Source organism: Zootermopsis nevadensis, unplaced genomic scaffold (genome assembly GCF_977971745.1).
Source record: "Zootermopsis nevadensis isolate Lab colony 2312 unplaced genomic scaffold, Znev_1.0 Znev_ptg000010l, whole genome shotgun sequence".
NCBI lineage: Eukaryota > Metazoa > Arthropoda > Insecta > Blattodea > Termopsidae > Zootermopsis > Zootermopsis nevadensis.
The window spans coordinates 18,384,121-18,407,197 of record NW_028259142.1 but is presented as its reverse complement, the minus strand read 5'-3'; the positions used below and the strand labels follow the sequence as shown (position 1 = coordinate 18,407,197).

General features: G+C 36.2%; 1 protein-coding gene and 1 long non-coding RNA gene across 7 annotated transcripts in view; one reads left to right on the top strand and one right to left on the bottom strand.

The window, feature by feature from the left end:
* Position 1: 1 nt before the first annotated feature.
* LOC147874274 (uncharacterized) lies at positions 2 to 7,163 on the top strand. Its single transcript, XR_015534600.1, has 2 exons — positions 2 to 544; positions 3,618 to 7,163. It is a non-coding gene; the product is annotated as an uncharacterized LOC147874274 (long non-coding RNA).
* cyc (basic helix-loop-helix ARNT-like protein cyc) overlaps positions 1,630 to 23,077 on the bottom strand; it is a 50,338-nt gene continuing 28,890 nt past the window's right edge. For 4 of the 6 annotated variants that reach the window (XM_087346687.1, XM_087346689.1, XM_087346690.1 and 1 more), the window contains 13 exons: positions 19,856 to 19,987; positions 14,367 to 14,438; positions 13,372 to 13,609; positions 12,278 to 12,370; positions 11,050 to 11,167; positions 10,710 to 10,874; positions 9,810 to 10,074; positions 8,936 to 9,074; positions 8,657 to 8,775; positions 7,776 to 7,861; positions 6,565 to 6,749; positions 5,383 to 5,590; positions 1,630 to 3,891 (listed from right to left, as the gene is read on the bottom strand). In XM_087346687.1, coding sequence (XP_087202813.1) covers positions 3,704 to 3,891; positions 5,383 to 5,590; positions 6,565 to 6,749; positions 7,776 to 7,861; positions 8,657 to 8,775; positions 8,936 to 9,074; positions 9,810 to 10,074; positions 10,710 to 10,874; positions 11,050 to 11,167; positions 12,278 to 12,370; positions 13,372 to 13,609; positions 14,367 to 14,438; positions 19,856 to 19,987 — 2,008 coding nt within the window. In that variant the 3' untranslated portion in view covers positions 1,630 to 3,703. Of the gene's footprint in view, positions 3,892 to 5,382; positions 5,591 to 6,564; positions 6,750 to 7,775; positions 7,862 to 8,656; positions 8,776 to 8,935; positions 9,075 to 9,809; positions 10,075 to 10,709; positions 10,875 to 11,049; positions 11,168 to 12,277; positions 12,371 to 13,371; positions 13,610 to 14,366; positions 14,439 to 19,855; positions 19,988 to 21,712; positions 21,836 to 23,077 lie in introns of all 6 variants that reach the window. The other 2 variants (XM_087346691.1, XM_022077423.2) reach the window with 2 other exon arrangements.

The following is a 23,077-nucleotide window of genomic DNA, read 5'->3' as shown; positions in this document are numbered from 1 at the left end:
TTCCAGCATCAAATTTTCCCTACTCGTTGAGAACTTTGTATTTTTCGTAGATGCATAAACTGTTGCATTAATTTCATCTGAAAGCCAATTCATCCAACTTCCCTTTTACCTAACACCATTTCGTTTATGTTATGTTGGATAATACTGTATTCCTGCATTGTATATCCAGTTTTCAAAAACATACCTTGTACTAGACAAAACTATTTTATATGTGGCAAAACTATGCCCAAAACATGTGTATCCATATATAATCCGTTTATTTGAATGGTAATGTTTCATACTTTTTGGAGGAAAATGAAAGATGAAAATCAAGACAAACTTTTATCATTTTACTTTAATTAGGTTAGGTTACTGCTGTGGTTTTTTCATTAAGTTGGCTATTCAGTTTGGGTTTGGCACTTCAATGTTTCTTAGGTTATGTTAGTACGTTGGTTAGGATTTTAGAATGGTACAGCAAAATAAGACCTTACTTTTATGTTGGCAATTTGCAATTCATTAAGAAAGGACCTAAAACTATGAAGAAGGAAAATTAAACTTATACTATGTATGTTTTCATTAAGTTGGGTTACTGCTTTAGGTACGGTTTTATTTTTCAATTGGGTTGGGTTGGTTATTCAGTTTGTTTTTTAGCATGTTACTCTGAGTTTTTTATTAAGTTAGGTTATATTATTACTTTGTTTAGGATTTCTGTATGGTTCAGCAGTTATGTTGGTAATTCATAGTACATTAAAAATCTATTATTAACAAGTATTTCCAACATCCTGCACTGCCAGGAAATGAATTTCTCATATAGTCAAAACCATATCTTTGCCTGTATTTTCTACCAGGCTGGTAAAAATCAATATACATGTGAATTTGAATAGGTTAAAATTAGAAAGCTAAACAAAATATATGTAAAATGTGTTGTAGGTGAAACTAGATGTAGATAAAGTTGGTGTGGGGAGGCAACATAGCATCTTAGTAAAATGGCTGTAGGTGAACTATCATGGTACTTGCTTGAATTCTTAGAGTTACAACAGGATCAGGAATGGGATTATTAAATGATAATCAGCAGGCAGGTTTGACTTTTATGTACGTGACAGACTGGAGAGTAATTGGCTCACTGGACCTTAAATGATACCTACAACAGAATTTTTTCAAAGCAGGCCAAAAACACTCTACCTTGTTTCATTGCTACAAATGCACTCATAAAACAGAATTTAAATTTGAAAGGTTCCCACTCAAGCCTATTAAGATACAATTGAAATTTACAAACTTAGCATCAAGTTCTAGGGGTAATGCAACAGATGATCTCAGTGATAACACCTTACATTAGATCCAGATTCTTTATACATTCTTTAAACCATGAGAAGAAACAACAAAGATTCACTAAGAATGTTGAATTTGGATTTACCAAGTTTATCAGCCATTTTTTCTCCTAAAATCATTCTGCCCTTCTTTATTCTAAAGGTTTCTAATGTAAATATAGTGAATATATACTTCTGCAAACATGGTACATCTTATGTACCAGTAAATATGGTTAATTATTTGTGTTTCACAATATGCCTTCTTGTCACAGTTCATCATATAACTAAGTAGTAAAGAAACTGGGAAACTAAAAGAAAGATGGTGGAAAATGTAGCAGTGCACTCATTATAAATATGGTTATATTTTCATACATTTAACATTTAAAATATAACTTGAAGAAGATGGCTGTCTTCTGGGGTGTAGCACCATGTAGTCTGGTAGAAGTTCACCAACATTTCAGAGGTCGTTGCTACCTTCATTATCAAGTGATGAAAGATGAGTGATCATCACCCTGATAATCAAGGCAGCAAGGACCTCTGAAGCATTGGTAACCTTCTACCAGACTACAACCCATCAGACAACCATCTTCATACTCATCAATGTGAGAACCTCAAATCCTACAATTTGAATAGTTTGATATTTTTACAAAATAAATCAACAACACGACAAGTTTGTCATATACCACGACTTGTTCCATCTTACATTAACATCAATAACAAAGGACTATACTCTGTCCTTTTATTAACTTTCTTCGAGATCACTGGTTCAACCACAAGACTATTACTACAACTATTTACAAATAATATTTCTTGGAAATCTTCTATGATGTAAGTAACTCTTCAGCAACCACGCTTCAAATATATACATCTTATTCATAAACTATAATGTCATAAAATATTTTATTACAACAGTAATTAAGTTTCAAGGACACTTGTGAGGCATGTACAAAATGATCTGTGTTACTAACTTCAGTTCTTTCACATTTCAAACTTGTATCATTTGGATGTGCTGGATAGTTTTAAGGCTTCTTACAGGGCACAAAGAACCACAGAAATCTTGTGACCTTCCACTTCACAGATTCAGGTTTGTCATTCCCATATTACCATTCTCTCGTTCATTTGAGGAACCAGTACTATATTATTTGAATTCAGCATCCCAGAATAAGTCTTGATCATTTCCACACCCCTTACAATTCCAGACCTACAATCATCCTAACATTCAATACTATACAGCATAACCCAGGAATGAATCCTTTTACCTACTTCAATACCAACCAGTGCATACCAATGCAAGATGTCCCACATAACAATTGACTAAAGCCAGAACACAAATGGAAATGTTGAAAATGGGAGGCACAGCATTTGGATGGAAAAATCACGTGGCAACATAGTAGTAGTATGACTCCACTAAGCTTCAATAGATGTCATGCTACTGCCATCACACTTGCCTTCTTCGCCTGTTGGAATGTATATTTTATTACAAAAATGGTAGACAACATTTTTCCTTATTTATGATACTACTCTTAAACTTCTTTATGACTGTAGAAACTATGTGCAAACAGTAAATCTGACCAAGTAAGATTTTTCAAAGCTGACATTCCCTTCTGATTCCATATTTCCTGCTGTATTACAGATGTATATAACACATTTTCAGTATTGTGCTGTTTCTTTACATATGGCTAATGCCAGCTGAATGCACAGTGGATTTGTTTAAGTCCATCATATGGGTTAGTCAAGCTACAGTTCTTTGTTTTCACTTCACTTATCTATGTTTTCAAAGATAGTGATTATGTAGAAAAAGAAACAAAGATGAAAATTTATCAGCTTCTGTGTGACATCATCATGATTACTCATTTACAGGTTTTGAATTTCTGTTGTTTACAAATAAGTGATAATTTATCTTCTGTATGTAATGGGTAGATTTATTTGTAACTTATCATTACTTTAGGTGAACTCTTTGTTTGTATTGTATGAAATTTATATAATAGTATGAAATTTACTTTATAATATGTATTGTATTATTATTGTTATGACTTTTTCCAGATCCTATTGTCATCAGGACTGTCTGATGGATCCATAGAATGTAATAAAATATGTATGTATGTATTTGTACTAATTATTCTTTCTTTTTCCAGCATTAACATGTCAGTATTACAAAGACTTGTATTCCTTTATGACTAATAATCACAGGTCATGATGAACAATAAATCAGTTTTCCAACATATATTTTTCTAACTTGCTATTATCTGTATATGTACTGACTGCAGGTGTCATGCTCAGTACATCATAATTACCAATCTTGTTAATTAGTCATTCACATTTTGTTCTCAGTTTCTGTGTGATCTACAGCCTAGATCATGTACAATTGTTTTAAGAACAGTGGAAAGCCGATGGCCACTACCTTCAAAAGTTACAGTTCATGGTAAGGGCCAAGGCAGACCAGAAAAGTCCACTGGCCCACCAAGACCAGCATCTGCTTCCAAAAGACTCATAATCACAGCCATTGCAGCTTCATCATTGCCGTCACTGGAAACTCCAGGGTTTGGTGACTCTGGTAAAGTAGCACTTCCCATCATATCCATGATCTCATCATCTGCTTCAACACCTACAATTATTAGAGTCATTATAAACTGTGAACATTGGAATATTACCACAAGAATTATTAGAAAATAATATTACAATCCTAGGACAATAAATATATAACTGAAATTTGACATGTGGAGGCAGGGTCAGTAAATGTTACTGCAAGAGAACGTTCCTACCACAGGAACAGAATCAGTTGCATCATCATCATCAGTATATCATGCCTGGTAAGGAGAGAACTGCACAGGTATGAAAATGTAGGATATGGAACTTACAATTTCATATTATTTTAGTATAATATGAAAGATGCGCTGAAACAGCATTCCATTACATGTGACCATGAAAATAACTTTTGTCTAACAAAAGCTGCTGTGCATCACCTTCTACACTGACACACTTCTTAGAAGTACCTGATTTTCCATTGACAATGTGTATAGCCATATTCTATGTACAAACTGTAAGAAAGAAAATAGATGCAAACAAACTACTGTGCTCAACAGAACAAAGTTTGAGCAATGCAAGGAAAAGTGCAAAAAACTGTTTAGTTCAATAATTTTATTGTTTAAAAAAATTCTATATTAAATGTAAATAATGTATGTCGGAAATGTTCTAAACGTCTGCACTTTATATTGAAAATTTATGCAAATAATCCTAACTAGATATTATTGAGAAAATGTATGATGTTTCATTTGAGCTCCATGAAAAGTAGGGTTTATATTGGACCAATGCAAAGAAAACATAAAACGTTTTTAGTGACTGTTAATGCAGGTCCATAATATCAAAATTACATCATTGTCTACTGAATACTTTTAGAGATGAAATTTGCAGATAGTTTATCTGACAAATTTTACCTCACATATTGCATTTAAGCATCCTGTTATGAAATACTAGCTCCACTTTATATGCCAAATGTATGCACTCTATGCAAAGAATACACCAAACATTACTCCTACAACTGTGAACTTTATAAAGTGCAAATTTTAAGACTTTGAAGAGGAAGACTTCATCAGCAGTTTAGTAAGGATATTAAAATGTAGAGAATAAATTTTGGGAAAGTGTGTAATTTTCATACTGTGAATTGGAAAGAATATGAGGGAATGCTCATTCTTATTCTGAAATACTTTATGAAGACTTGAAAATTAAGTGCTCAAGAAACTATTTGGTCCTATGAAAGATGAAATGTGGACAATTTACAATATTACATAACAAGAAACTTTCTGAATTATACAAGTTGTCTGCTACTGTTACATTAGTGAAATCAAAGACTGCAAGATTACAATGGACTTGAAATGGTACAGGAAAGGAATATAAAATTTTGGTTGAACAATATATTGGAAAAAAGCCATTTGAAGACCAAGAATGGGGTGAGAGGATCTCTGTAAAGTATGCTGTGAGGAGAGGAAGTGGCTGGAATTCGTCAAGAATGTAAAATGGTGGGATTTCATATTATAAGTGTTGGCTTATACTATCAGAGAGTGAGTTATTTGTTTTCTTAGTTTATACAAAGACTTGCCTGAAGAACTTTGGAAACCTGAGTCAGAGAAGAGCTCTGCAAGCAACACCTCACCTGGCTCACTTGCAGCTGAGAGCTGAACATTGTTGCGGATTTGACTGAATGGCCCTGATGTGTTGTTATGGTTATTGTTATGATTCGTCTGCTCAAGCGCTGGAGTATTTCTTTGTTGTGACAGCTGTTCACTCGATTTGCTTATGGCTAAAGACTGGAACATATTTTAATACAATGGTTTTTAATAAGATAACAGGTTTATGTTACCTGCCTATGCATTTGATTTGTTGCTCTAATCCAGTACTACTTTTAGTGGTCAATACATAAGAAGTCAGAAGATGTAAACAATGTCATGAAATAATACATTTTAGACTATCTGAAACATAAATTCAAGAACTAAATCTCCATAGTGAGACCAAAGCAAGATTCTGCTGGATAAAGTTGGTATTAGCTGTTCAGCTACTTAACCACTAATTGTAAAAAAAGATATGAATAACTCTCATGCAACAAAGATTAAGTTTCTATAAAGTATCAAAAAACAGATGGGATAAAATTTGAAACAAGGAAATTATGTAAGATCTGAATATAAAAAACACCACATGAATCTTGGTGAAAGTAAGCATAAAGTGGTATGGACATGGATGACAATAGAGAGTCCTCTGAGAGCATAAAAAATGAAGGTGTAAAATATACAACCAATGGGGAAACCAAAGACTGGGCGAGGAGACAAAGTGGGGGAAGACAAACAAAAGAGAGTAAGTAGGAAGCAAGTGGGCAGAGATAAAAAGAAGTGCTTATGGGAGGACAGAGAACAGAGAAGGCTTTCTCATAGAATGACTCACCTTGGTGAAATGGGATATGAAAGTGTGTCATTAACATCACAGATGTTTCAACCAGTTTGTATCATCTTATGACAGCCTTCTCAATACATCTGTCCTCCTCTTGTATCTGTTTCCATACTTTTATCTCCACTTTGTTATATCTTCTCTTACTTGGCCTCTCCAATAGTAATTTATTTTTGACATCTTCATTTCTGATGCTCTTAAAGGAATATTACTGTTGTTCATATTTCTTGAACTGTTGCTACTTTTGAATCTGGTCTAATGTCTTGGCTTCAATTTTTTTGTTCCTTCTTGTTCTTTTCATAATACAGCTCATTTGCCTTTTGATAAAATGATGTGCAAGTACCTCTTCACTGGACTGTGTGACTTGTGGGGTCACAGCTTTTTCTGCATCAGGTGATGGACTGTTGTCAGATGATGAATCCCCTCCACGTCGTTGTGAGTCTAACACTTCCTCAGCTATTTGCCGCCCAATTTTACTTGCCTCTACATGCGTGCTGATGAGCCTCTGCATATCTCGTCCTCCAGCAGCTGAAGTACATTACAGTATTATAAGTAATATACCTGAATTCTGAATTGGCAATCAAATGCCACAAATGAGTGAATAGCAGTCCAGGTCATACATTCTACTGTGGTCCCTGAGGATCGCTATCCTGACAGGTTTTTGTTTCACGCATATGCTGTAAAAGTATCTTAAAACAAGATATGATTGCTTCCTTCCACATTATTGCAGCTCAAAAAGGATCACTGAATAAACTACAAAGTCTCAATAAGCAAGTTTCATTTGCTGTTCAAAGAAATCAACAAAACAGAAAATTAATTTTGTTGATTTGCACATGCAATCTCTCTCTTGGTCAACAGATTTAGCAACTGGACAGTATTCTAAAAAGATGATGATGGAAAATGACAGTCCAACTGAAGTAGTTAATAAATCCTTTCAAATTACTTTATGGTGACTTCTGGTCTTTTTCTCCAAAACTGTTTATTCTTTTACCTTTGTACTTATACCTTGATTCATGTCAGAAGCTCTGAAAATTGGACACACATATATAATGCACAAAGAAAGGGTTAGTTGAGTGGAAAATGAGCTTGAAATCCTGATCAGAGGAAACAAGTAAAGAAATTTTCTGTTGATTTTTCAATGGACATAATAATATTAGGATAAATATTTATCTATTATAGGTATGTGACACATTACGTGGTGTCTATGAAAATATCAGATATTGCATTTAGTGGTTAGCACTCCTCCTTATTCTGGGGTCCCAGATTTAATTACCATTACATAAAGTGGCTGTTCTGACTGAAGTTTGTGTGGTTTTACATGGTCTCCAAAAAACAAATGGTGTAATGGAACTTTATCTTCAAATACTATGACCGCTTCCTTCACAATTCATCATATTCAATTATCCTCTCATTTGATACCATATAACTTATGTAGAAGGTGAAACATTATTAAATAAATTAATAAATTTGCAACAATACAAATATGAATTTAACTAACAGTCCTACCATCTTCAAAATGAATAGGGAGAACTTTGGTATACATAAATTACTTACACTGAGAGAAAATATCAAAACTCTGTTGTGAGTGGCTTGGCACCTCTGACCTCACAACACTGCTCTCAACTACACGCATATCTGACCTGCAGGAAAACATCAGAGATGTATGAGTGATGAAAATTGTTTGGAATGATACTGAAAATAAACAGTAACAGACAGTCCAAAAAGTACTTCTGTACACATTTTCTGTATCACTCCAAGCAAACAGTTCAACGTGTCCCCATGCCTATGCACCAAGCCATGAAGATGCAAAGAAGGCATGAAGAAAGAACATCACACATTCTACACTAAAGAACTAGACAGGCTAGTGGTCAGTGTCACACTTTGGTCACTATAAGTCAGGGGAAATATCCCCTGCTACATATCAAACAGGAGACTAGGAAGTCCATAGAACCAGTCCTGTGGTGAATGTTCAACTTCATGCTCAAACTACTTTATCCCCAGAATTATGAACCCATACCTATTGAATAAAAGCCTATTTTTACATGTGGAACAGAAAGATAGAAATGAACTAAGAAAATAACAAGAAGTAGAGTTCAAGATTTCACAAAGTATTACAAAATTAACAGGCTGGAATAAAATATGAAAACAGGACATGAGGCAAGATCTGATAACAGAAAACTACAAATAAAGTTAAATTAAGAACACTCGGATACACCACGATTACTCTGACATCATTTAAATGAATGTCACATAAATGACAATTGGAGAGAACACTGACAAGTTGAAGGGATCAACAGATGGAAAGAGTAGACATATATATGAGGAATGTTTGAGTGAGGATAAAGAATATAGAAGGCCTTGTCATAAAGATAAACCAAAATGGTGAAAACATCAATGGATGCTGGTAATACAAGGCACCATAATTCTTTACTTACAGAACTACACTATTTTTGGCTACAAGGTATTCCACATCTTTTGTCCATGGATTTCTGAATGACTTCCATTCACTCTGCAAGCGCACAAAACAACCATCTTTGCTTCGGAACTGATAAACCTGCAAAAGTTATTAAATAAAATTATTACTATTGGTTAATTAAGTTTTAGGAAAAAGGAGGAGGGAGAATAAATGTAATAAGTAGTTTTAATTGAAAGTATTAATACAGTTCATACTAAACCCACAAATACCTAAATGTGATTGCTGCTAACGAACTGACCTGAGTTGTTACGCGATCTGATGCTTGGAGGGCTGCTTTGTGTGATTCAGCTAGATGAAGTATATCATCGTGATGGTAATACTCATACATGCTTGTACCCAGGAGTTCTTGTGGCAGGAAGCCCAGCACTAGTGTTGCCCTGCACAGAGAAACCTTACAGTTCTAGAATATATATTCCCCATTTAACAAGAAGCTCTAGAAAGAAATCATCTATATAGAGAATAATTATACAAGTCAATGAGCCATTGTCCATCATTTTTAGTATCGCTTCTCAGTGCCTGGAAAGAAACAAATATTAACAGAAAGTTTTATACTGTGTTGATGAATAACTAATCATTTGTGCAGCTCTTTCATATGCATATCTGAAATGTAGTCACTTGTAATAATGCTTGTATACAGAGTTTATTATTATATGCATTCTAATTTGTAACAGTTAAATAAGAAGATCTCATTTATATGTTTTATGACGCTTGATAAAAAGAATTCTTAGGGTCAATTAATTTTATTAATGTAATGTATTATTTAGTTTGTAGTTCTAATGACTCCAAAACATTCTTATATTTCTCTCTATCTTTGCTGTGTAGTATCATAAATTGTCTCTGAAAGAAATGAATTCACTGTCACCTTACAACACGTTAAAAATAATATTTGCAACTTCTTTTAAGATAATACTTTCATGGAATTTAGAACCACAACCTAATTGTAGTATGAACTGGTTTGAGAGCAACAGCTAATGAACAATAATAGCTACTATAACTTCAGGGATGAGCCACATCGAATATTGTAGTTTCTTCAATGTTTCAGCAAACACCGTAAGAGCCATCTTCAGGGTGAATTTATAGTGTGGGTATGAAGAGACCTGTCTAGTACTAACCTCTGGTCAACAAAAAGGAACTTCCCATCCATGGCATGACGTGATATGAATTGTATTGTGCGAACATTGGGCTGCCGACGATGTGGATTTGCTGTAAAATTTGAGGACAGGGGTGTTATCTGGGGCTGAACACGTCCTACTGCCACCAGACATGACAAGTTGCATGCTTCCCCATCTCCTTCCCCTTCTGACTCCTCCAATCCAATCTTGGCTGGTGCCCATGACTTGAGATATCCTGTGCACTGGATCACACAGTACTTCCTGTCTGCAGCAAATGGATTAAAGAAGAATAAAATGGTACAGCCACTTTGAGTTCAGTTTCCTAAAAATATAGGTAAACGTATAAATCATTAAGTTTCCTGCATGTAACAATCTGCCATGCTGATTTTATCCTTCTCAGATCCAAATAATTTTCCAGGGATTTTGTCTTCAGACACTTGCAATTTACCTGCTGCTTTCTATGGATTTTTTATATTTTGGAAAGAAGATGAGATAGAATCCCATTATTTAATACCATATTTATATGTTTACATGGTTTTTCAAACAATCAAAATCACCAGACAATGAAAAATATATGCTCAGAAATATTACTACAATTTTTAATAGTTTGTCTATGGAATAAAGTTTTTTATTTATGAGTTGTCATGCTACACAACACTTTCCAGAGGTGTAACTACTGTATGGAGTGAGATATTCCTCCGATTTGTATTTCTTTTGACAAAGAGTTAAATTACATTCTTCCCTGTTAAATAACATTTCTTTCTTCAAAGACAGTCTTGAGTTATGGTCAGCTCATAACACAAAGGTTAACACTGAACTGTAGTACCATACAAGTAACTGACACAGGAATAAATTGATTAGTGACAGAGCCTTGTGGCAATCATTGCAGTACAATCATACCAGAGGTGTGCTGCTTCTTGCGGCGGTTAAATCCAGTAGAGATGTTAGCATCTTCCTTCACTTGTGCTGGTAGTTTGCATTTCATGCGGCAGAAGAATGAACGGCGTGCACCTGGACAAAGCCTTGACACACCCTGTGGAACATCTGTCTTCACTGGTAACATTGCTGCAAAATAAAATTTATTAGATCTCAGAAAAAACAATAGTCAGACATAGCATAACAATGTAATCTGTTTCCATATGGAAGGAAAATGTTGTTTTAAGTGTGCAGGCCACATTCAAGTATCAATAAACAAGAAAATGTTTTAAAAAATGTAAGACATTACTAGTAACTGACTTACTTTTTGCATCAATAAGTCTCTCCCGTGGACTGAGGTCAGAAGAGGACAGCTGTTCTTTTACCTTGGCCACATCCTTTGGGTGCAAAATATCAAACCATGATTGACCCAGCAAGTCACCCTGTAATGCACATGACCCTTATTACCAATAGCTCTGTTAACACATATTAGTTGCTGAGTGGCTACAACATAACAGCTGGACATTAACTGTGTTTGAAGATATCTAAACGAACAAACCATACATGAAAAAACGTATTATGCATAATTTCTTTAAATACTATCTGGAGTAATGCTAGCACAAACTGTAAACTATTAATTATCCTACTGTATTTGGTGACTCATTTCTTATAATAATTTCTAGTATAAATTCTGATTGTATGAAATTTGTCAGATATAAACTCAAAATTTCCACAGTATGAGTGTAATTAGTAACAGGTAAAAACTATTTAATACAGTATTTGTAGGTTATGTTCACAATCTATCTTCAAACAAAATTTGACACAGCTACATCACTTACTTCATTAGTTAACACTGTCAAACTGAAATGTATGTTTAGATTTTATATAATTTCCATATTGTTCTACAGCAATGTATCTCAACAAAATTTGCAAATTTTTCGAAGAGACATATAAAACAATATTTCAGGACCAAAAATTAAGTACTGCTAGTCTCACCTGTTCCTGGTTATAAAGGATGACAGGTAATTAAAAGGAAAATATAGACCTGGGTAGTCCCTAGGGCCATGCAGTCCACAATAAATTTAATGAAAATTATTTACTGGTACAATACTTATTGGGTGAGGGGGAGGCCCACTGACACAATTATACTATAACCTATATTCCCTTATATAATAAACAAAAAATTAATAAATGATGTTCAGTCAGATGAACATGAACAAAATTACAGCATGAAAACTGATACATTTGTTACATTTCATCACAAATTCTCCACACCCTGAAACATTACACGAACTGAATAACCAGCTTTTCTGTTGCTTTTATGTAGAAACATCTAGTAATAGCTGCAGTTTAGGAAACTGAGTTTGAATAAATCATTTTAACCTGTGGAAGACAAGTATCAACAACATTATATTGTCACTCCCACCTTCATCTCAAGTTATGTACTAATACCTGGTTACTAACAAATCCTGTGCTATATTTACCAACAATTTTAGTCTAAGCAACCATTTAACCCCCAGAATATAAACAAGCATATACCAAAAAGTTTATACCTGTGAATAGTTGAGAATTTGTGACACTGATTCTGACACATAGAGAATACGTCCTCGATCACAGCCCACAACAAATAGGAATCCTTCGGCAGCCTGTAACCAAAAATACTTCACTGAGCTAAAAATTGGATGAGAATAACCACAGTACATCATATGAAGCAGATGCAAACTAAAATACTAATTGTTAAATTTTGATGCTATGTTTTTGACAATGAAGTATCTTGTGCTCCATCTGATTTTGATTACTCTTAATCTAGTGGAATGAAATACTCTGACAGAATGTCACTGATTACATCTTTTACATGCATTCATAAATTTTTGGGGGTCCTTAAGGCTTTCCTATTAATTATACAATCAGCTCGTGATTGTAGAATTCTCACAGGGTGCATGAAATGAGAATCATTATTGTCAGATTAAATATTCAGACTCCAACATTCATGACAGTGCTTGAGAATAAAGCACTGAAGAGAATTATTGGACCTAAAAGAGACTTAATATCATCATGAGGATGGAGAAAATTACACAATGAGGATGTTTATAATTTGTACTACTCATCTAATCATTAAGGAAAATAAAAAGTGTCAGTCATCTAGTATACACAAGAAATGTCAGAAATGAATACAAATGTTTTCTGTGATAAAACCTGAACTTGAGGAACTATTACCCTGTCCCATGGAGTTAGTTAAGATTAATATCTATGAAAAAAGTATGGATATGGCACCTGGTATTAATAAATGAAGAGTAATCATAATTAATTTATCTACAGAGACCTGGATGCCAACTCTTAGAGATACTAGGATTAGAAAGAACAGAACTGTGTTAAATTACAATAAATATATATGTATTTGAAGTGTATATTACATGACAGGAAAAGAGTACTGTGGTTACAACACAGGGTAATTTGATAGGTTGACTAAAGTGTTTCACAGTACATATAATTTCTATAGTAGAAAGCAAATGAATTTTATTGTTATATGGATATCAGGAGGAACCATGAACAAGAAAGTGAGCACTGTAGTGAAAATTAAGCATAATCTTAAAGCTGCAAGTCAGCTAAAATGTCTTCAATACATTTTCCTGCCCCACAGATGTACCTGAAGTATAAGAGTTTTCAGTTCTTGATCAGAGAGGAAAGCTGGCTTGTAGTGACCTTCTGTGTAAGAATGGATGGCACCGCGGATAGTCTTCAGATGCTGCACAGCCATCCGGAGAACTGTGAGCTTATCCAGTTTGCGTGACATGGCATGGCACATTGGCACCATGGCTGAGAGCTCAGTGATGTATGTGTTCATCTTGTCACGGCGACGCTTCTCTATTTCACTGTGGTTCTGCCTAGAATGACGACACAGATTTTTATGTGCAGAAAAACTGGAAACGTTTTGAGTTCTTCAGAGTTAATGTAATTAACAAAATGTATGAAATCTTACACAGGATATCAGACCAATCCATTACAGTAATCTTAATTCAAGAATGGGTATTAATTATCTTTCAAAGACCACTTGATAGTCTTGTACTACAAGCAAATAAAAAGGTATGGAAATCTATAAGAGCCATGAAAGCATTAAAACTAAATAACTAAACCACGTAGTTAATTCACTATCCTAAAAAGAGCTTTAAAAATTCGTAAAATATTTACATACCTGTATACAAATCTAATTACTATTTATAAATGTAAATTCATATAAAACAAATGTTGTATACTAGCATTATTACACCTGAAGGTGTTATGTTCATATGCTTAGACATAGATCAATATTGTATTAAATAAATAAACTACATGCATATTCTGGGCTGCTGGAAGTTTGATTAACTCAAGAATGAATCATGCATTAACTGTTTGTGACATACAGACCAGACTCTACGAAAATATGAAACTGATATTAAAAAGATAATCCACTGAGTAAGGAAATAATGATAAATACTTTTTATCACATTTCATTAAGTGCATAATGACAGACTGATTTCTTTTTCTACTTCATTAACAGAATAATTATCAATATTCACTTTTTATTAATCTGTTAAGTGCATAATGAAAGAAACTTTCTGTTTCTTACTGTTCTTGGTTAGGGGAACAATAACATACACTTACTTCTTATTGTCCTCAGTGGTACGCACAGACTTGGCATCATCTCCAGTGTCATCCTCCAGGTCACTGCCTTTGCTGCAAAAGCAGACTGAATGTTGCACTCTTTCCAAGACTGATGCTCGTACATCATAAGCTTAAAAACAAATGCCTACGAAGAAGTGCATTCTAGAAAAGGCTGCTGTGATATGTTAGGAACATTATTCATAGTAAATTACTGAAATAGACCTACTAACTCTTTCACTTCTCTGAAAATAAAATACATAAATGCAAACCATATCCTGTCATATCCATACGTTTTGTAGTATTGAATGTGGAAGTATGAGTTTCAGTGCCTGCAGACTAAAGACTAGATCTACTGGCCTCACATATTATAAACCCTTTCCATCTGTCGGAAGATAGAACAAAAATCTGTCACTAAAACATCATAAACAATTTGTAATGAGGTGAGATTTCAGGGTTTCATAGCGGTGAGCATGAAGATGACTGTCTTTAGGAATGTTGTGCCTTGCAGTTGTGTACCAGCGTTTCAGAGGTGCTTGTTACCCCATCATCGGGGCGATGTACATCCACAGAAATGTTTAATGTGACCTACTTTTAGATTATTTGACGATGCTATTTCAACTGCATAGGTAATAAGGTATTGATTAAATAAGAAGATAATCATAAATGTTTGTGTTTGTTTAGTTACGGTCTGTTAACAACACTGTCAGTAACAGACTATATATCATCGAATTATTAATGAATCAGAAACAATGTGGGCGGAAATGGTTGCGGTATAATTTAAGGTACTATTCCGGCAATTTCCTAGAGTGACTGAGGAAAATCACTTAACCCTCAGTCAGGATATTTGGTCTCCGGGCCGAGATTTGAGCTCGGGCCCTCGCGAAGCAGGAGTGATAACCACTCGGCCACTATGTTCGAATCAGCAATGGCGGGTAGTCAAGGATTTGGAAGAATAGGTTTGAAGATACTTGGAGAAATGTAGAAAATTCTAAGGATACTCAACAGCCAGGCGAAGACTGAATCCAATACTGTTCAACATAATACTAACTCTGTGAAAGAGAAGTCTCAAAGTCGATTTACTCCTTAAATAAGTGTATTGTTATTGCGAAATCGAATTTAACAGGAGGTTAGTTTCTGAAATTACAAATTTCCATTCTCACAATAAACTAAGAAAATGGGAATAATTTTCTTCGCTTGTAATTATACTTTACAATCAGCGTGCCGAGACTTGGAGAAAACTCTAGAAATTCTCTTAACTTCGGTCGTCAAGTTTCACGTTATTCAAGTTCTCGATAACGTCAGCTCTGGGAAGCCCAGCAAGGAACAGGTCGGACGTTTGATGATCGGAACCTCCCTAACATCACACGACAGATCGAGAGGTGTGAGGTCTCAACCCTCGACAGTAATTACCTACCAATTATCTTTGTAAGCCGCACCAGAACGTCTGCATTTCGAGTCATTTCCAAAGAGAACTCAAAGGAAGAGAGCAGTTGGACGGCTTCACCGAACGCGCAAACTTTGAAACGTCGCTTCGCTGAAGACTAGAGTGACTTAACTAACAACCTTCACTAACACATGTTTAGATGATCAAAAATTCAGAACAAGAAAATAACACGAAGTGAACCTACTTTAGCTCTTCAAATCCTTCTAAGCAGTAGTGAAACCTGAACAACGAGAACACAATCCAATTGTATAATCAACATTACTAAAGTTTAATTCATAACATGGGCTGCAAATATAGAAAGAATGATTACAAAAGGAACAGAGACATTTTGGATGAACTAAAGACCGCAAATGTACTAGTAATAATTTGTTACTACAAAAATAAATTGATATATCACACTGACAGATTGCAGAGGATGGACACTCAGCCCCAAATTAATGATAACCTACACAATGGAACAAGAAGCCAAAGATGATCTTGAAGAGACTGTTAGGTTACAGATGCTGGAATGGATCAATTTATTTATTGTATTTATGATTTTGTTCGCCACGGTGGTCTAGCGGTCAGAACATTAGCCTTGTAAGCCTGGGGTCCCGGGTTCAATTCCCGGTGGTGCTCAAATTTATAACTTGTGTTGGGCAAGGCCGTGGTCTAGGCATCACGGAGTTTTCCTCCGGGGGCTTTCCCGGTTTCTCCGTGGCATCCCAACAATTACTCCACTCACACACAGAAGAAGGCAATGGCAAACCACTTCTGATCATCTCTGCCAAGAATGTATATATGTATGAGCAGGTCCCTGACAACCTGAAGAGGTTGGAAGGATCCTGTTCATAATATATGGACCTGTCGTCAGACAGAACACTACAAATAAAAAAAATTAAAAAAATTATGATTTATTTAACGATTCTGTCAGTAGCTCCAACTGTATATGATAATGAATAAATAATTAACTGGAAAGGTTACAGAAGGAAGCAGTCGTGGCCAGTTTAAAGTACGGTTATCCCGGTGGAACGAGCCAAGAAACGGTTCAGAAGCCCGGAAATTTGTTGAGGATGGCAGTGCCATAGTTCAAATGGTTAGACACCGGGTTCTCACCACGGGTCCCCAAGTTTCAGTAGGTTAGACCAGCCTGCGTGTTATTACGTCAGAATAAAGAAGTTAAATGCAACACTTGGTCTCCTTTCATACGATTCTACAAAATCTCTTTCGTGAATGAATAACGTAATATTAAGATGGCTGACTTCTGGGTTGTTGTTGTTGGTATAAGTTTATCTGACTACACGGCCCAACACCACCGTCAAAACCTCAAACCCTACTTACGTAATATTATTTCCATATGCCTTATGTAGTGCACACAAAGACTCCCCTGAAAATAAGAACTTGCTTTAGAAGTTGAATAAACAAACATTTCCGGTTCGTGTTTCGTTCTAAGTCGATTCACTTTGCCACCAACGTACTGAGCGTCATTCTAAGAAAACACCCCACACCCTCGTCAGTCAATTCTAAACCCTCCCCCGCACCCAAAGTCGTATCCGCAAATGCATCTACTAACAACCAATGAACAAGCAACCAGAATCACTTTTTCCCCTCGAGAATAGTGGAACATTCATGAGCTAAAGCTTGGTAACTGGTCTGTTTTCACACACAAGAAGTCCGTGTGACTTCTGATAGGCCTATGCACGCAATAAATACAATCCCATTCCCCATTTGAAATTTATCAAAATGGTGTTAATTCTTACGTCCGAAATATCTGTCACACTTCTAAAGAGAATATAAGCCTATTGCGCGCACTCTCAAATTTAAATGCGGATTCTAATCAGTCACCACTAGACAGTAATAATGCGCAAGTTTCGAATGGGAAACCTATGTTTTATAAAACACCGTTACAGTGCCAGCACCAAACTCCTCAATGAAAAATACATTTGTGTGACCAATCTCGATGTCTTAGTCCTATTTTAAAGTAAAATATAACATAACCTTAAATAAAATTTAATTAAATGTAACAATATAAGACATTGCACTATAAAATTACATCGGTATATGTTTCGTGCTGTTTTCTGATGTTTGTGCGATAGGCCACTTTCGAGTTGAGCCACATATCAAGTTGGAATAATTCTGGACCGATAAGAATCAAAACCAAATTGTGTTCAATAATTCCAATTATAAAAGAATCAAATTCGCCTGACAACGCCTGGTGTCGAAACTCCTAATCAAATACAATCAAAATCAGCCGATAATTCTAGATAGAACACGCAAATGGGCAGAGAAGACACATACAATTTCCCCATTGATGTAAACAACGCATACAACATGGCGTTGGAGTCTCATGTAGGCCAAATCCGCATCGTCTCACAAAACTTGTTTTCTTTTCCAAAACAAGTCTAAAAATAACGTTTCTTGTTTGGAGAAATCAATACACTGAAAATTGATTACAGGGATGCTGCTATAACCTGACACCTTCAAGGCCATCTAATGCACTTTCATATCCTCTTACACATCATCGTCTTGCTGAAATGTTAACAACGCATAAAGTCATTGATGTCTGATACTTCCGCGTGAAAGTGATGCTTATTATTGGCTCCATTGAATGTAAATAGCCACAAGTGCTTGTAATTCTTGACATTATTGGGCAGATGAAACAAATCCTTCGAATTGTTTTATGTTCTCATATAGAAAGCGTCGTCCTCTGAACACATGCCAATTATAATTGACTTGTTCAGAAGTCAGCCAGTGTCAGAAGTTCGGTAAATCACATTCAAGACAAGAAGCATAACCATGAAGAACAGATTAAAGTCGGGGCGGGGGGGGGGGGGTGTTTTCTGCCTTTCAGCTCAGAACCTTGTGTGTGTGTAGTTCCTTCTTTTTCATTCCGTATGAAAGATATTGCTTAACGCCGTGGACGAGCGGCAACTTCTTTGCCATATAGGTCTGACAGGTAGTCTAACAGCGCGGGCGCTTTTCAAATATCTGGAGAGTAGCGAAACCATAGACTTTTCCTCATTACTGTCAAGGCGAGATTGCAGACACACTGTATCAGTTAGAAAACGGTTTAACATTTCGAGCACTAACCCAGTGGTTAATAACCTGTTCTGTTTGTATATTACAGGTGCGAAAAAGTTATCTCATTCTTTGTGAAGAACGTTAACCGAGGGTGTTTGAGAACAAAGTGCTGTGGATAATACTTGAAATATAAGGAGGGTTGAGAGAATTACATAACAAAGAACTTCATAATCCGTACTATTCATCTAACATTAGTAACCAATTCCAAGGAACATGGTCCTTGAGAGTCTATAAGTCACTCAAGTAGGCAAGAATTCCCGCCTTCACAGAACAAGAAGGTTCAATACAGTGTTCATAAGAGCCCTAATATCATTAGGATAAAAATAAATCAAGGCAAATGAGATGGGTGTGCCATGAGAAAATCCTAAACCTTTTGAACGTATAACCTCTAGAAAAGAGATCAATTAGAGAGATGGCAGGATGGTATTAGAATTAAGCTCAGAGAAACATGGCAGAATAATGTGGAGAAGATTCAACTGGCTCTGGATACAGTTAATGGTGAGCTCTTGCATACATGGCAATGAACTAGGTGAGATTTCACGTTCTCACGGAGGCGAGAATACAGATAAATGTCTTCAGAGATGTTGCGCCGTGCAATACCGCATAAATTTTCCGACGTTTCAGAGATGCTTGCTGTCACCATAATCAGAACGATGAGTGACTAATCACCCTAATAATGCAGGAAGTAAGCACCTCTTAAACGCCGGTCAATTTCAACACGGGGCAACATCCAAGAAGACTGTCTGTCATCTTCATACGACAGTAAACCTTTGGGTTCCATAAAAATTAATTTCTCTACAGAATTAACAGTCAACCTTTCATGTAGTTAGGCAGGCTTATGTTCTAAATGCGATTGACGAGGCCAGTTCCAGCGCAATTTATCTCGTTCGTAGCATGACAAGTTTTAAGAGGCCCAGGATTTGGATGGATGGAAGGAAGTCACACATGGGGACTGCGGAGAATTGTGGGCCCCAGTCTCTCATACCTCATCGAGTTCTTGCGTTTCCGTGTCAGCTCTCTGGTGTTTTCAGCGGGGTGCTGCAGTTCCATGGTCGCACCGCTAGATGGGGTCGGAGTCGGACCGCCTCCGAGGTACATGGATGTGGAACAGGAACTTCTACAACACAAGAAATAATATATTTATTTCAAAAGGCAACTTAATACTACGTTCTTATACTCGGATTACTAAACGACGTTTTCAGTACTTCAGATTACACAGCGCCGAATGAAAGGACGATTAGTAAATAATGAGTTGTAAAGGAGTGGACGTGATCGTGGCTAATTCAAGGTAGTATCGCGAAATCCGCCTGTTACTGAGAATACTCACTACAAATCTTCGTCAAGACAGCCGGTCTCTGTAATGATATTTAAACCCGGTACTCCCAGAATAGGAAGCAGGAGTGCCAACCACTCGACTGCTACGTTAAACGCAGTGAAGAGTTTCAAAATTGCCTGATAAATTAAGAACAAAGAGAAGAACCGACATGTAGTACGCATGGGGATAAGAAATGCATACAACAATCTGGTTCAAAAATCTCAAGAGAAGAGACCACCTGTATTTGGAAGGATATTATTAAAATAATCTTAAAGAAGCATTGTGTAATGGTGTCGAATGATTCATCTGACTCCCGATAGTTTTCAGTTTCGGGCTTCTGCAACAAATCTTCGGTTATCATAAGAATATGAAATTCTTTGACCGGTTACTCAACAGAACCAAGTATCATGACGTTAGTTGATTATGTCAGCAGCTAAAAGGCAACAATGATTTCATTAACATAAACCAGAATCACACATGTTTCTTACACGCAAAAGAAGTTTTGTGTTTTTCTGCCATTAGAGCATGTAAGAACTACATGGCGTTCATACGTGAAGTCAGCTACTTTTTAAAGCCAATTATTACTAAAACAGACCAACCACCTTCCAATTTCCAATCCGGTGATGTTGATCTTCCGGGTTGAGACGCCGTGTGGACTCTTAGTGGATACCAACGCACGGTCAAAACCCAGAAGAACAATATCTTCATCTTCAACGCCGTGGGAGCTCCAAATCGTATTAAATCGTTTTCATATATAAACGGACGCTATATAACCTCTGATGTTACTCGGAAAATGCCGACGGTCGGTACATGCAGACGCTGCGCGTTTCAAACTCATAGTGTTGCAGTGAAAGGCGTGTGCAACCGAAGCTGCATTGTGCATCATTGCAACACGACTTATACTGTAACTTATCAAAGCGCATAACTTAAAACACCACAAACGAGACTCCGAGAGTGGCGATAATCATTTATCAACAAAATCAACAACAGACATTTTCCTAAGTTTATTTCACTTGCCTTCTCCGTAATAATTCAGAACAAAGGAAATCAAAAACACAACATTGAAATCTTGTACAACAGAAATTATTTTCAAAAACTTTGAACATGTACGGACTACATAGATTTTTCTTTATAATACCAACAAAACAGCGAAGGCCAAGTTTTCATATAGAGAGCAGAAAGTATTCATTATTAAAACTCACACAAGCCAAGATAAGCTGTTTTGAGATTCTTACAATTAGTTAATTAAAATTCAGTCAATACTAACCTCCGAAATGTTGGTCACTAGCTACAAATCCACACGGCGTTACAACCCAGAAGACCAATATCGAAGTGTTAAAATGATCATGAATAGTGATATGATTAGGATTTGGAAGGAGGCGGGCATGTTCAGCTTGAAGGTACGATTCCGGTGTGGTATTAATAGGCAGAGACTCAGAAGACAACGAGAATTTTCATTTAGATTAGACTACAGCTCGCGATTACAAGTGTAGAGCGTTAGTGTTACTGTAACACCGTTACACTAACATGGTCGGTGAGGCTTAAACCAATCACTGCATCTGTGTAGGTGCGGCGTCCTGTGGCCTGTCCACGTGGAGGTCACGGTGACCCTGTAAAGGAGTCACGTTCGAAACTTACGGCGACCTCCGTCTGCATGGATAAAACATGACATCATAATACATTATACACAAAGCCTCTCGTTCATTAGGAATATTCCACAAACACACTTCAGGTGAAAATGTACTTTCTTATCATAATTCTGTAAGCATACTTCGTATGTAAGCGTGACGCTTCATTAGAAATAACACGACTGAAAATATTGTAAATAAATGCGTTAATATCTTTGATACTAGTTTTCACCAAAGAAATCTTTAACCAGATGACTCCATGGAGAAGAATTCTCCTTGAGAAGCTAACAGTACTATCAGCTAGTCAAGGAATTCTCTGAAATTTATTCATTATTCATTGCCGTGTTCACAAGATCTCACCACCAGTCACTATGCCGAGGTAGACAAATCTAATCCGAACATCCTCCAAGCATATTTCCCCATGATACATTTCAATATTATCCTCCCATCTGCACCAAGAACAAAGATCAAGTGGTCTTTTCCACCTAGGGTTTCAAACCAAAATGGTATTTCTCATCTTCCCACGTGTACTACATGCCCTGTCGTTCTCATCCTCCTCAATTTGAATACCGTTAATTATTTCTGGCGAAATTCCTCATTGTGTAACAATCTTTTGTCATTATAATTCCATGGAAATCACTGTTAAAAATTCACAAATTAATTTAAACGTTCAGAGATGGCAAGCGTGTTTTTCGTATACCAAGTAAATCCAGGTTCTAACTGAGAAATCTCGTGATTAGTGAGTGTGGGCAAGTGACCACGTCTTTTTACAAAACAACGCTAGTGCCTTAGTGTAGAAGACAACGATGTGAAAATAAACGGGGATCTATGAATCTGGAAAGGTCAAACTCGAGAGTACAATTACAGCAAACGCAGAGTCCAAGCTGCATAAATCAGTCTTGAACATTTAGGTCGTGGCCACCATGGAAGGACTGCCACTTCTATTCCGAAACAATATCGAATAGAACGGAACTCAGACGGGTTTCTCAACCTTTCCCATGTGGCAGTGAAACTTCTTTGTGCGTTCACAATGTAAAATTATTTGTATTACGCGTTTCAGTTGAAGGGAAGAGGCCACTCGGAAGACTAAGGTGGACACGGAAGGATAATATTAAAATGGATATTGCGGACATAAGGCTTGGGATATGGATTGGATTCATCTGGCTTGTGGCAGGGACCGGTGGCCGAATGTTGTGAAGATGGTGATGAACCTTCCTGTTCCATGAAACGCAGCGAATTTCTTGACTAGCCGAGCATACGATTA